General features: G+C 38.3%; 1 protein-coding gene across 1 annotated transcript in view; it reads left to right on the top strand.

Moving 5' to 3' along the window:
* LOC150096673 (twitchin-like) overlaps positions 1 to 13,552 on the top strand; it is a 2,440,784-nt gene that overhangs the window by 2,036,497 nt on the left and 390,735 nt on the right. The window contains exon 112 of the mRNA XM_090408679.1: positions 9,426 to 9,519. Coding sequence (XP_090264805.1) covers positions 9,426 to 9,519 — 94 coding nt within the window. The remainder of the gene's footprint in view (positions 1 to 9,425; positions 9,520 to 13,552) is intronic.

Genomic DNA, 13,552 nt, shown 5'->3' with positions numbered 1-13,552 from the left:
TTCAAAACCATTAGTGTCACTGTCTTCCAAAGCCTCCACTCTTAGAGGACATAAGTCATCACTTATCATAAGCAGTGTTCCACCACCACGTTTTCCTTTCCCATCCTGCCGAAAATTGCTGTACCCTGCTACTTCAATTCCTGTTATTATATCGTCCTCCATCAACCACGTCTTAGAGATCCCAATAATCTCTGGCCAGGCTGATGCTATCAGCACTGGCAATTCATCTCTTTTATTTTGAATACTCTTGGCATTAGTATAGAGTATAAAAATGTCACTGCTTCTATACCTATCATTGTCCCCTCTCAACCTCAATGGACTCATTGTTACCTGATGTTTTCCCCCTCCCCCCAAGCACCTATTCCCACAAGAGGCTACCCCTGCTATCATCCACCCTGGGAATTCTAGTTTCCCTGCATTGAACATTGACTTGTTCAGAAAACAGCAATCTCTCCAGATGACCTTCATCCTTCCTCATTCAAATGCAAGTGGTCTCTCGCATATAGTTCCCCCTCTGTCCTCAAACGCCCTCCAAGCATCCATATATTCCTCTCTTCTGACACATTCTGGCTATTATGCTATTCAGTATTACAGCTCTTTTGCTCAACTCGTCACTATCATACCTGGGCAAACACACACACAATCTTTCCTCTCTGTGTTTTCTTTTGCACAACCTCAAGCAAGAATCTCAGATCTCTCGCCACCCAATTTACTTTGCTTCTCAAGCCATTCATGCCCACCACCACAATCATTTCATCCATCCTTTCACCCCTCTTAATTGCCATAGGCACATTTTCTATCATCCTTCCAGGCAAACACACCTCTGGGATCCTAACTTGCATACTTGAGATCATCGAGTCTCCATACATCACACCTCTTACCACTCTGTTCCTTGATTGCACACATGCATCCCTCACTCTCTCTCCTCTAACACTTTCTCTCTGTGTTCCCCTACTTACCTGCTGTCCTGGCATCACTCTATCCCTGGTTGCAGCACTCCTTTGCATTTCCTCTCTCTCTCTTACTGTTTCTATTCTCCCCTCTTCTATCCTTCCCATAAGTCACTCTCACTCCCTCTCTTCTACTGTTTCTATTCTCTCCTCTTCTAGCATTCCCAAACCCCTCTCTCATTCTTTCTCTCCTACTGCTTCTATACTCTCCTCTTCTGTCATTCCCAAAACTTTGTCTCACTCCTACTCTGATTCGCCTTGCATTTAACTCTTCCATTCTCATAATCTCATTTTTCATACGTCTCATCTCATTCACAAGACATTCCACCTCCTCTTTCAGCTCATCTATCCCTCTCACTTGCCATTCATTTAACCAATCAAAACCGTCTCCGAAAACTTCATAGTCATTCAAGCTTTCCACACTCCCGACTCTTATTTTCTCATTCATATTTCGCTCTTCATTCTCTCTCTGTCAAACTACTCATCTCCCAACATTCATTTCCCATCCCTGAAGCAACTAGGTCAGTAATCGAAATATCTAATTCATATTTCCTCCCACTGCCTGCATTTCGTGCTTATATACGCAATCCCTCTTCTTTCACCCACCACATCTCCAACTCCGGAAGCATACATGCCACAAACACTGGATGCCACAAAGTCCTTTATTATGTTACGTATAATGGAGTTCTCAAATGGTGGAGGATTTGGTGATACGATATTTGTAATTGCAGCTGTGTCCACCATCATTCCTTATGGCCAAGTAACTACTAAACTAAACAAATCACTAAAATATATATATATATATATATATATATATATATATATATATATATATATTATTACGGGCGACTCCAAGGAGTCCTTAGACTCATCAAGGGAGGCCCTAAACATCATGTCCACACAACTATTCGACATTCTCACAGTATCCATCATATCTTGCCTTGAATTCATTCACTGTCATAGCACCAACAACAGACTCTGGCAGCTTATTCCACTCATTGACCACTCTAAAAGTAAAGAACCCAGCTCTAACACCTTTATTAACCACACTCTTGCCCAGCTTCTATATATGTCCCCTAGTCCTCCCACCACCACTCCTGATCTCAAAAATATCCTCTGAATATTCTATAGAAACCCTTCATCAATTTGGATGTTTCAATCATATCTCCTCTTTTCTGCCTATCAACCAATTTCTGCAACCCACAAATCTTCAACCTGTTCTCATAAGGTTCATTCCATAGACCTGCTATCATCTTGGTCACTCGCCTCTGGATCCTCTCAACCTCCTCCCCATCAAGAAGAAACATAGATGACCAAATCTGGGCACAGTAGTCGAGATGAGGTCTTATCAAGGCTCGGCCTTGATAAGACCTCATCTCGATGATGAGGTCTTATCTTATCTTTGATGAGCAGAGATATGCTTATCTCTGCTCATCAAAGTATTCTTCAGCAACTAAGTGATTTCATGAGCTGATTTAGCCACTTTTACAATGTGCCCCCTAAACTTCATCTCCCTATCCACCAACACTTCCAAGTCCCTGGCCTCATCAATCTTCTAGAGTACAGTTCCACCAATGTGGTATACTGCTGCTAATCTTTTCACCCTAAAATGCATAACCTTACATTTTGCCACATTAAATTGACATCCATTCTCCTTAGCCCAGACCTCCAATCTATCCAAATAATCCTGCAAGATTTTGATATCTTCTGCATTCACTATTGCCCTACCCATGCATTATCAGTGAACAAATGAACCGTTCCTCTTAGATCCTTCCCTATATCATTAATGAACAAATTAAACAGTAGTGATCTGAACTGAACCCTGCACCACACCACTAGTCATAGGCCATCTTTTGGACTCTACTCCTAAATAAACTACTCTCTGATATCTCTTCATCAACCACCCACCCATCCTTCTAACCAATCCTTTATCCATTCCCATATGTTGCAGTTTATGGATTAGAATTCCATATGGTATCCTGTCAAAGGCCTTAGCCAGTTCCAGCAGTATCACTGTAAACCCATTACCCTTATCCAGTTCAGCCGTCACTGTGTTATACAACTTGAGCAAGTTACTGAGGCATGATATACCCTTCACAAAGCCATGCTGTCCCCCATACAGTATCTCATTTTCATCAATCCATTCCTGTATTTTTCCCTTGACTACTTTATACAAGACTTTGACAACGACTGCTGATATGCTGATCAGTCAGTAATTTGCAACAGTAGTCTTGGATCCTTCTTTATGCAGTGGAACTATTTTCCCCTCTTTCCACACCTTCGGGACTAAACCAAACCCAAGATTCAGATTAAAAAACATGGTCAAGGGCACTGATAATTCTTTAGTCGCTTCACGTAAGACCCGTGCCGGTATACCATCCAATCCCACAGATGTATTCACGTTAAGGTTTTGTAATAGACTATTCACCTCCACTTCATTCATCACAATTCCCATATAAACTAATGGTTCCTTCATTCTTTCATTGTCACCACCTGGAGGATATACTCTTGCAAAGCGCTCACTCAGTAATTCCACTATATCGACTGATTCAGTGACCTCCTTGCCATCGGCATTCCTTAAAATCATTCTGCCTTGTACAGTTTTTCTTTTACTTGCAGCATATTGAAAGAACTGTTTGGGATTCTCTTTAGCTTGCATAGGTAGTTTCATAATCCACTTTTGCTTTTCTTACCACACTCGTTACCCTTCTGGCCTGCACTTTATACCGTTTGTGTGCCTGCAGGTCACCCTTCTCTTTAAATTCCCTCCACAGTTGTTTCTTTTTTTGCAGCTCAAGCTGTAAAGAAATGGATGAATAGTGTTATTCATCCATTTAACCCCTACTTGTTTTACTATTCATACCCTAGGTATACAATCAGCCATAACCTCCTGCAAATGTTCCTTGACCACTTCCCATGTTCTATCGACATCCTGCTCTTGCAGTTTTACATGCCATAGCACTGATCCAAGCAATCTCCTAAGCTTGTCATACTTGCCAGCACGGTAATTCCACATAAACCCTGTCTTAATTGAAAATTCAACACCTTTACCCACCTTCCAGGTCAAGACCTTATGATCACTCTCACCAATAGGTGGCAACATGTTCATATTCATTACAGTCAAATTCTCAGATGCTATTACCAGGTCAAGTACTCTCAAACCCTTAGTATTTTCCATTACATGCTGTCTCAGGTGGTTATCCCTTAATAACTGCATAAAATCCAGTTCTTTCCTCACATGTGTCCTCTCCTCCTTCCAGTCAATGTTACCATAGTTGAAATCCCCCATAATAATTACCCTCCTTCCACTCATTTCATCAATTTGTTTATGCATACTATCTCCACAATCTATTCCATCACCTGGTCTATTGCAGCACCCAACTCTATATTTTGTTCTGCTAGTCTCAATCTCACACCAAATAGCCTCAAATGAGGTCTTTTCACTATCCTGCGATACAACTTCAATTCTCCTTGGCTGCAGTTCATCAGCTATCATCAGTAACACTCCTCCCCCCATTTTATTCTCTCTGTTCCTCCTAAACATACTATAACCTACAAGTTCTATCCCACTAACTATATCATCTTCCGTCAGCCATGTTTCACTAATGCCAATAACCTGTGACCAGGAAGAGTCAACCAAGGCCAAAAATTCTTCCTTCTTGTTCCTAATACTCCTGGCATTGGTATACATGAAATGCAGAGGTCCCTTTGTCCCACCCCTATCTTGATGCGTTATTCTAACTATTCTATTCTGATTTCTTGTCCTTAGTACTGGCTCGGGTACATTATATACATTCTTACACTCAACTGTCTCACTGATGTCTGCATATCCACTCTCCCCCCCCCCCTCCTTGATAGTTCTAGTTACCCTGGTTCTGCACATCCATTTTCACTTCATTCAGCAACACTTTTTCCAGTCTCCACACACCAAATCCATTCAAATGCAGGCCATCCTTCTTTGTACAAATCTTTCGCCCATCAAACTCATCCCACACGTCCACAAATTCCACACCACACTATCTGCATAACCTGCGCATAAAGTCATTTGCGATTATGGCACTCCTTCTAAACTCCTCTGTGTCATACTGCGGCAACAGACTCTCCATCCTAACTCTGTCACTCTTTTCTTTAATGTATATATATATATATATATATATATATATATATATAAATGCTATATAAACACTGTATCATAGATATATATATATATATATATAAATGCTAAATATATATAAATATAAATGCTATATTCAACTATACTAGATAGTGAAAACTTATCTTCTCTTCCACCGGAAATGACCTCGCCAAACATAACACACTATATAACAATGAAACTCCAAAAGCAGAACCACTGAAGAGCACTTGTATTACTGAGAAAAATATGTAGCACAATTTACAAAAGAATTCACACTATACACCATTTAAAAAGACTTTTTTTTTTTTTTTACCACAGCTCAAATCACCTGCTGCATGCTTCAGCCAGTAGTAATCTTAGCATTGAGCCTTCCAGCACACCACTAGTCATCAGCTTTCAGCTGGATTCTGCTCCACTGTATGTATACCACTCTTTTCATGTCTGTCCAGCAGCCATTCTGTTATTCACCTAACCAGTGTCATATCCATTCCCATTTGTTTTAATTTGTGTGACAGAGTTCCATGTGGTATTTGATCAAATGCCTTTGCAAAATTCAGCAGAATCATCACATAGCCATTTCCCTTTTCCAATTCTGCTGACACTCCATTATAAAAAGTTCATAAATTATTAAGGCATGACCAACCCTTCACAAGGCCGCATTACCATATGTAGGTTATCATATTCCTATCCACCCATTCCTGAATTCTCTTTTTTTTGACCAATTTTTCCATTACGCTTATCATCACTCATGAACTACTGTTTGGTCTATAATTTGTCACTGCAGTCTTAGAACCTCCCTTATGCAAGGGAATTATTTTACCCTCTTTCCACTCCCTTGGAACTCTAACCAGAGTTGAGATTTAAATTAAAGAGCCTAGTCAGATGCACTGCCAGTTCGCTTGCACATTCCCACAAAATGCGATCTGGTATCCCATCTAATTCCATAGCTGTATTCACACTGAGACCTCCCAAGAACCTCCAATTCTTCCATCTCTTTTCCCACATCAATCTCTGTTGCATATGTCATAGCATTGACCTCACTTGTATGAAATTACAAATTGGTCACTCAAATAACTCAATTATTTTATCTCCTGCTGTCACCTTGTGACCGTCAGTGCTCAGTGCTCATTAAGTTTATTCTTCCTCTTACTTGCCACAGAGCAAAAGAACTGACCAATCTGTACCCCCCCCCCTCTGTACCAATCTATGTCATCTAGTTTCTTCTCATAATCTGATTTCACCTTCTCTACCACACTGGTCACTGTTCTTGCCTAATCCTTGTACTGTTCATAAGTTTGCTTTCTGCCTTTCTCCTTATATACCGTTCAAATTTTTGACTCTTTTTCTGAAGTTCATGCATTAAGATATTATCATCCATCTAACTGCCACCTGATTAACCCACCTTACCTTAGGTACACAATTAATATAGATTCCTCCAGATACCCCTTAACTATATCTCATGCATTGCTAACATCCTTCCCTTGCAGAGTTTTATGCTTTCACAGCTATGAGCTTCCTCCTAAGCTTGTCATAATCATCTGCCTCTTAATTCTACATATACGCGACCATGACAGAATATTCCTCATTTTTTATAATCTCCCAAGTGAACAACTCCTTCATACGAGGGTGGTCTGAAAAGTTCTCGGCCTAACAATGAAAAAACGAATTTATAATTTCAAAATTATTCTGATTTTTCAACATATTCTTCCGTACATTTATTCCAGCGATGCTCCAGCTCCATTATCCCATCCCTGTAGTGGTTCTCAGTACAGTCTGCAAAATACTCCTCTACAGCTGCAATCACCTCTTGGTTCAAAGAAAAACGCTGACCAGCGAGGCAGAGTTTTAGTTTTGGGAAGAGACAGAAGTCAGAGGGAGCCAAATCTGGGGAATAGGGTGGATGTTCCAACAATTCATAGCAGATCCCTTAATTTTCCCATTGCCAAAACACCTTTGTGGGCAAGTGCATTGTCCTGATGAAAGATGATTTTTTCTTCTGCAAACCGTATCTTTTATCACAAATTTTTTCATCTAGTCTGATTAAAAGATCAGAATAATATTCCCCTGTTATTGTTTTACCCTTTTCAAGATAATTAATAAAAAAAATGCCTTTAGCATCCCAAAACACCGATGCCATGACCTTTCCTGCTGATTGCACTGACTTTGTCTTCTTTGGTGCTGAACAACCAGCTTCTGTCCACTATTTTGACTGCTGTTTGAATTCTGATGTGTAATGGTGAATCCAAGTTTCATCCATAGTAATAAATCAATGCACAAAATCAGTTTTATTCTTGTTAAAACGCTCCAAGCACTGTTCAGAGATTTTCATGCAAGAGTGCATTTTTGATCTCCTGTGAGCAGGTGCAACACCCATCTTGCACAAAACCTTTTCATTTGTAATTCTTCATGCAAAATATATCCTACACGTTCTTTTGAAATGCCTATAGTCTCAGCAGTTTGACACACTTTGACTAGCTGGCTATCCAATACCACATTGTGCACTTGATCAATGATTTCTGGTGTTGTTACACTTTTTGGACGTCCTTCACATGGATCATCTTCAAGGCTGGTATGGCTATCTTCAAGGCTGGTATGGCTATGTTTAAACTCAGCAGCTATTTCTTAATTGTCAAAAACCAATTAGAAGAGTGCATATAAACTTTTATGAACTTTGAATGAGTTTCTTTTGGTGTTAAATCTTTTACAAAGAATTTTATAACTGCATGATACTCAATTTTATCAATTTCAAGGGATACAGACAACAATTTTGCTTCAGACAGCTGTATAAAACAAACTACTTATTAATAGAATGACTTGCAATTTCACATGGATGCTTATGACAGATGTACCAACTTAGAAAAAAAATTTTGCCAATAGTGTTGCCATATATGGCCGAGAACTTTTCAGACCACCCTGGTATCTTGTATTCTACCAATTTCCTGTCACTCCCATAGTCTCATTACCTCTTGTTCAGCTGCAATTTCCTTTCGCTTCCATATCACTTACTTTTGTTTTCTTACTCTTGCATTCTTTCCCTCCCTCAGTTTCACTAGCTTTCATTCCGTTTCTTTCATTGATGCTGACTTTTATCAATTCATTCTGTTTCATATGTGTTAACTTATAGTCTAACAAAATATTGCACTTTTTACAAATCTATACCTTATCTACCTTATCTCGTTTCCTGTTCAGTATTGCTACCAACACATCTTTCACATTTCACCAAGCATACATGTTGCAATCACAACCTCAAACCATTTCTGAAAAGTCTGCATTGGTTAACAGTATTTGATGTTTGCACCATACAACGAGCTGTCCTCATGCATACCACCGTTGTGTTCCTTTCAAGGCAAGATTCAAAAATTCGATAAAAAAGAGTCAGTTACAGAACTACAAAGCCAATAGTCACACAGACAGACTAAGTTATCAAAAATAAACATTATTATACTAAAAATGCCAGCAACATCATCACCAATTACTGCACAAAATAGCGCATATCTTTTTCACAGCTATCAAGAGTAAGCACATGGTGGCCCTCTAGCAGCCAAATGTTATATAAATGCTACCTCTTACAGTTTACATCCTAAGCCAAACAGGTGCCCACAGAAGGCACACAATCTAGTTAGGACTCTAGTCTTTCATTCATGTATTTCATGTTGCCTTGTGTGTGTGTGTTATAAGCTTAATATTGTATTCCCTGATAATGTCTCTGTAACTGTAACAAAATACTGTAAGAATTAAATATTATGTTTAATTCTTTCCTCGTACTGTTTCTCTCCATTAAATTTCTAACGTGTTTTTCCCAGCACTTAAGCCTTAACACACAGACATTTTTATCAGGGCTTTTCATCTAAAGGTAAATCAGGCAGTGTCATAAAGAGATGGTAGAGTTTTTACCATTGAAACCACTCAGGTTTTTCATGCCATATAGTGGGCAAACTTGCCAGAAGAACACGTGCAATTTAAAGACATAATCTTCAGGCCTAATAGCTTTTGACGCTCCAGGCTGTCCAACACAATATTCCCTTTGGCCCACATACCTCTTACACCTTGTGCTGTCTATCTCATCGAATTTCTGCACCTGTCAAGCTACATTCAGCATTCATTTGCCATTTCTTTGCCCCAAGGAGGATGCCTGTACACACACACACACACACACAGTTTTTCTTTCTTTCCGTACCTATTGAGATAATAGCCTTTCCCTATTGAGTTGTGATTTGACAGTATGGTCATAAATTAAGGTTTGTAATCTGGGATGATATATGGTATTGTCTGTCATTTTTACATTCAAATTAAATTTATGCTTTCTGATTTTATATTTTACTTCTTTTTTTTTTTTTCAGTCTTTGATATTTATGATAAGTATATCCCTCTACCAGTGGATGTAAAAACATCGAGTGTTTATGATTACTATGACATTTTGGAAGAAATTGGAACGTAAGTATACATTTTACAAAGATTATTTTGTTCATTATGTTCTACTGAAATAATTCACATAAATATATGCAACCATGCAGTGCACATTGTTTATTTATAACTGAATAAACAATGAATTACTGAAAATCTGACTGGAAGAATAACTTTATTGAATGCAGATTGTGTACTAGTGTCTAAAGCTAATGAGTGATGATTCTGCTAAGATATATCAACCAGGTGTATGTAACATGGTGCATAGTACTAAATTGGATGAAGAGTTAGAGGTGGTTGAAAAGCTGTTGCATAACCTGGATAAGAATTTGTCAATAGGGACAGATGGAATATCAGCATGTTTGCTAAAAGAATGCTCAGCTGAATTGGATAGACCTTTCAAATATTTGTATAACTTGAGCCTCAACTCAGGAATGATACCACAGGAATGGAAGGAAAGTATGCTAGTTCTCATATGTATCTATCTGTCTGTACACCATACTATCATATGATATGATAGTATGACAGATGGTACAAAAAACTGATTTGTTTAACTACTGACTTATCAGTTTCTCTGGTGAGGTGCTGAAGATTTTAGAGAAGTTGGTAAGAAGTTGCATGCAAAAATGGGTAGACAAGCAAGATATACTCTGCAAGGAGCAGCATGGGTTTACTAAAGGAAGGCCATGTTTTAGCACTTTGCTCATATTATGTTATGGCTGAGTTGGATAAAGGGAATGGATACACTATGATAATGATGGATTTTGTTAAGGCATTTGATAGGATACTACACAAAAAAGGCTGTTCCATAAACTGGAGAATATGGGATTGGAATATAAATTCTTGACTTGTATCAATGGATGGTTAACAGACAGATATCAAAAAAAGTAGTATATAGTGGGTGTGAATCTGCCATATTTAAGGTGACCAGTGGTGTACCTCAGGGTTAATTCCTTGGATCATTGTTGTTCACTCTATACATTCATGATATTAGGAAGGGTCTAACAGGAGATGTGCAGTTGTTTGCCGATGATACAAAGATAGGCAGAGCAATCAGGATTACTATTGATATCTAGCACTTACAAGATGATTTGAATAGGCTGGAAATTTGGGCTAAAGAAAATGGTAGTCGGTTTAATGTTAGTAAGTGTAAAGTTATGCACTTTGGCATGATGAGATGTCCATCAGTATATTATATTACATTAGTGAGGTTATGCTACAATAAATAGATGAGGCTAGGGATCTTGGCATAATGGTGGATTTGAATTTGAAGTTCAAAGAGCACAGTAAAAGTTTCAAATACAACTCATAGGATATTGTGATGTTGAAGCAAACCTTGATATGTAAGGATAATGATGTCATTTTGCATCTTTATAAGGACTTGATATGACCACATCTGGATAATTGTGTGCAATTTTGTCTCCTGAGTCTCAGGGAGATAAATAAGCTGTGGAAGAAGAGTTACAAAGATTATATCCAGCCGGCTTGGTTGGCCAAGTGGTTAGCATGTCTCCTCTCTAGCACAAAAGGCTACAAGTTCGAAACCCACCATGGGCACGGATGTTTGTGATTGTCTGCAGAAATACTAGTGATGATGGTGGACGGTAGATGGCATTAGTGTAGTTGGTGGAGACAGAGCATTGTAGAGTAGGTGTCCTCCCTCGATGAGTCTTTGGACTCCCTGGAGGTGTTGCATAATAATAATAATTATGGGATTTAGATTATGAGTAGAGACTGCAAATACGTGGATTACAGATTCTGCTTAATAGGAGAAGTAGGAGTGATATAAGATATCATTATGATATCTTATATCACCCCTACTGATAAAAGATATCATTATGGTATGAAATTTTTCATTATATTATTACCCAAGATCCCATGGAGTCAAAGACTCATCTAGGAGGTCCTTTATCAAACACACAGCTCATCATACTGTGCTTTAAACACACTCAAATTCTCTGCAGACACCACACTCTCAGGCAAAGCATTCCAATCATTCAGAACTCTGCATGAAAAAAACCTGCTTTTCACTCCCCTGATCACACCCTCCTTATATAGCTTCCAGGGATGACCTATGGTTCTCCCCTGATCTCCCACTATTTTCTGTAGAACCGCTCCAGCATTGATCCTATAATAACCCCTTAATAACTTGTAGGTCTCTATCATATCTCCCCTCCTCCTGTCCACCAGACTCTGCAAGTTGCATCTTCTCAATCTCTTCTCATACTCAACATTCCAGAGGTTAGAAACTACCTTAGTCAGTCACCTCTGGGCCCTCTCCAACATATCTTCATCCTTCTGAAAACTAGGTGACCAAATCTGGACACAATAGTCCATGTGTGGCCTAATCAAAGCCTTATACAATGGAACAAGAATCTCCCTACTTCTACAAGTCAGTGTCCTCTGCATCATTCCCAGAAACCTTTATGTTGTCTTCATAATTTTGGCTATGTGTCCCCTAAATTTCAGATCCTTATCCACAATCACTCCTAGATATCTTATTTCCTCCACCTCACCAAGCATAAATTCTGCATCCCATTTTTGTTTTTCAAATTTTAAAATCTTACATATTGCAACATTGAACTCACATCCCCATTCCTAAGCCCAATCACTCAATTCATTCAAGTCTTCTTGTAAGGCTACAACATCTTCTCTACTCTTCATGGTTTATCCCAACTTTGCATCATCTACAAACAAATGAATATCTCCATCCATCTTCACCACACTTTCTATCATGGCCACACTTTCTATCTTTCTCCAGACAAACACTCCTATGGCATCCTATCTTGCACACACATATTATCGAGTCTCCATACATCATACCTCTTACCGCTTTGTTCCTTGATTGCTCACATGCATCCTCACTCTCTCTCTGTGTTCCCCTATTTACCTGCTGTCCTGGCATCAGAAATGTCTTGCACATAAGGGATAGCAATGAGAGTTATTTCTTCTGCATTGGAAGAGGCAGAGATACCATAACTGTTAAAATAATCCTTAAAATCATTTGATAAAAGGTGGATTTAATATGTGGTCATTCTTTCTATAAAAGTTCATCTCAAAAACATAAAGAATGAGCACGATGCACTAAAGTCTTAATAGTTCCAGCCTTTTGACTAGGATGGTAGTGAGATCAGGGTTGGATATAACAGCCTATAAGGGTCTGCTTCCAAAAAACTGAAAATGTAAACTTCCATCTGCTGGAAAAAGAATCAGAGAATCTGAAAAGGCTATTTGGTTATTTATTTCTTTTTCAAAGGTGAACTGGATCCTGGGATGAAGTGCATTTAATTTGGAAAGAAACTGCTACAACTGAGGTAACAACCATTCCAAATATATCATCCACATATTGTACCGATGTGTAGATCTAGGTGAAATGTTATCAAAGATATGTTGTTGAAAGTGTTCCATGAAGAAGTTGGCAATAGTGTGAGAAATAAACTGTCAATAGCTGTTCCTTCAATTTCTTTTTAAAGGAGTGTTTAACAAAATCAAATAGTTCACCAATGTCTGAAGGAAATTCTTCTTGAAGTAATTCTATGTCTAAACTGATCATAATATTGGAAGTGTCCAGATGAAGATCACAAATTTTATTTTTAAACTTCAAATTGTTTTTTTATATACTTATATAAAAGTAGAAGATCTTCTAGTAGAAGCTGTAAGTAAATTGGATAAGTATTTAGATATCATATGAGTGGGAAATCCTATACAATTAACAATCAGTCTTAATGGAATACCTGGTTTCTGAAGACCATATAATCTAAATGAATGACCAAAGAAAGTTTTAACATTTTCTTTTTTTCTTCATCCCAATTAGAAACATTATCAATTAGAGAATTAAGTCTCTTTATCTGATTACAGGTAGGATCAGATGTGCCTTTAAGTAGAATAGTCTCAAAGTAATAGAGACATTTTTCTATCATATTCTCTTTTATCTTGGACGACAGTCTTTCCCTAGTCAACATTAGTAATAATTAAATTGTTGTTATTCTTTAAGGACTTCTGTGCTTTAAATTCAGAAAAAGAAAGATTACAACATGGAGGCTTTTCTCTGCATTTAAAGTGC

Source organism: Typopeltis vanoorti, chromosome 18, assembly GCF_054136105.1.
Source record: "Typopeltis vanoorti isolate ZY-2024b chromosome 18, IOZ_Tvanoo_1.0, whole genome shotgun sequence".
Taxonomy (NCBI): Eukaryota; Metazoa; Arthropoda; class Arachnida; order Uropygi; family Thelyphonidae; genus Typopeltis; species Typopeltis vanoorti.
The sequence above is the reverse complement of the archived record's forward strand: the minus strand, read 5'-3'. Positions and strand labels throughout refer to the sequence as shown.